The sequence below is a fragment of the Sinocyclocheilus grahami genome, unplaced genomic scaffold (genome assembly GCF_001515645.1).
Source record: "Sinocyclocheilus grahami isolate Dianchi unplaced genomic scaffold, SAMN03320097.WGS_v1.1 scaffold3658.1, whole genome shotgun sequence".
Classification (NCBI taxonomy): Eukaryota; Metazoa; Chordata; class Actinopteri; order Cypriniformes; family Cyprinidae; genus Sinocyclocheilus; species Sinocyclocheilus grahami.
In genome coordinates, this window is record NW_015508746.1 from 17,613 (window position 1) to 19,581 (window position 1,969).

The 1,969-nt window shown below is 40.2% G+C and overlaps 1 protein-coding gene across 1 annotated transcript; it reads left to right on the top strand.

Annotated features, from left to right (window-relative positions):
• The first annotated feature begins 185 nt into the window (after positions 1 to 185).
• On the top strand, positions 186 to 1,954 carry LOC107576420 (bromodomain-containing protein 2-like). Its single transcript, XM_016262600.1, has 2 exons — positions 186 to 351; positions 431 to 1,954. Exons 1-2 carry the CDS (start codon positions 201 to 203, stop codon positions 553 to 555), a joined length of 276 nt encoding a protein of 91 aa, XP_016118086.1. The 5' UTR covers positions 186 to 200; the 3' UTR covers positions 556 to 1,954.
• Positions 1,955 to 1,969: the final 15 nt, after the last annotated feature.

Here is a 1,969-nt window from a genome sequence, read left to right on the forward strand (position 1 = left end):
GGAACCGGCTTTAATGATGAGATGCGCTTGACAATCGCATGCAATTAATTGCACAGCCCTAGTCTTAATCCATTTACATTTATTATGTTTTTGCTTTAACATTCAAGCCACTCGTATAGGTAGAGACTCTCTTGACTGATTATGACATAATGTGCATCTTGTCTCATGCTGTAAAGACGTTGTATGGTAAATTTGACTGAATGTGCTTCTTGTGTTTTCCAGTGGCTGTCAAAGGCGCTGCAGGAAAATCCCGTGAGGAGCTGACTCTGGAGAAGAAGAGAGAGCTGGAGAAACGACTGCAGGACGTCAGCGGCCAGCTCAACTCTGCCAAGAAACCACAGAAAACCAAAGGTAGGGGTCATTTAGATGTTTCTAAATGATTCCGGTTAATCGAGACACACTGAATAACACGTCTCTGTTTCTGTTTCAGTGGAGAAGCCCACTGGGGTGGAGGCTCATGCCATGGCGTCTCGTCTCAGCGCCAGCAGCTCCAGCTCCGACTCCTCCTCCTCATCCTCCTCTTCCTCCTCCTCTGACACCAGTGACTCGGACTGAAAGAACGGACATCAAATAAAACATGCGCTCCATCTCACAATAGAATAGAGTTCTGCTCTTAGTAACAGTAACTAATGAGGTGTTTAAAGAAGAGCAGTGTTTCTCTTTAGATGTGTAGAAGCAGGTCAGAGAGAATTCTGGGAAATGTTGGACGGAGAAGGAACTGACGGAAAAAGCAGACCAGGGCATCGTCCTTTCTGTTAGTCCATCCTTCTTTACTTTGTGTATATACATGTACAAAGACATATAAATATCTATTTTTCTTTTATAAAGAAGAATTTTAAGCAAATCCCTGGTAGGGAAGAAAACTAAAATCTGACTTTTTCTTTTGTAAATATTTTGTTGCTTTTTTTTCACACTCTCTCCCTCTTTTCGTTTGACCTTTTAGTAGTTGGTCCTTAAGAAAACAAAAGGCTTGGAGTGGAAACTGCTGTCGCTTTTGTTTGCATGAGCGAGTGTGATGTGTGCCATTGAATCCCGTGGTTTCCTATTTACACACTGCACATACACGGATGTGTTGGCGCTTGGTTGTGCATTTGAATGAAAAGAACAAAGCTCCACCTGTTCAGATGGCATCTGTGCACCCAGAAGTTATGAGAACAGGGAGTTACGTCACCCGTCTCTGTCCGATGGGCGAGATCTTGGCTTTAGTGGCGTGTTTAAACTTGAATCTGATAACTCTCCATCCAGCCTGCTTTATTCCCATGGTCAAATGAATGAGTTCAAATCTCCAGTGTTTTATATACAAACATGCAGAATCTTGCTCTTTGAATTCAGCTGGGCCACATGAGCATTTATTATTTTTGGATGCATAAATTATTTTTATGTTCATGTGGTTTCGGTCACGATTTCTAGAGCATAACAGAGTCTTAGATGCACTATGAGAGGTACACAGCTGCTTAATTAGGTGTTGATGTGAATACTGTTTGTAAATCTTGGGTTTTTGAGTTTTAGTCTTGTTTTAGTGTGTTTATTCATATTCGCCCAGAGAGTTAATGCACAATTTATGGTTTTAACAAAGTGACCCTCATATTTAGAAATTAAATACTTGGAAATATAGTTTCAGTTTCATAACACGACAATAACAACCCAATTTGACGCTTGTATTTTTTTTCTTCCAAAATGTGTACATATGTAACAGTTTCATGACCTCGCAGCTTGCATCTGTCAATATGACCTGATTTCTGTTTCCTGCATTATTTTATTCTTTGTTTACTACTGTCCTCAGCTCTTCTCTTTAGTATTGTGGCTGTTTTTTTTTAAGAAGACAACAGCAAAACATAACCATGAAATGAAACCTCAAGCTGTAAGCATCATCTCAACCGATGCTTCATGCGATCATTATTCTCATCTGAAAAATGTCACGTTAATAAAGAGGGTGAGATGTCCTTAAAACAAACTTGCGGCTCTGTGT

Coding starts and splice junctions, on each gene's coding strand:
- LOC107576420 (XM_016262600.1), top strand. CDS start 201: ATGTGCTTCTTGTGTTTTCCAGTGGCTGTCAAAGGCGCTGCAGGAAAA. Junction 352..430: donor GAAACCACAGAAAACCAAAG/GTAGGGGTCATT, acceptor TTTCTGTTTCAG/TGGAGAAGCCCACTGGGGTG.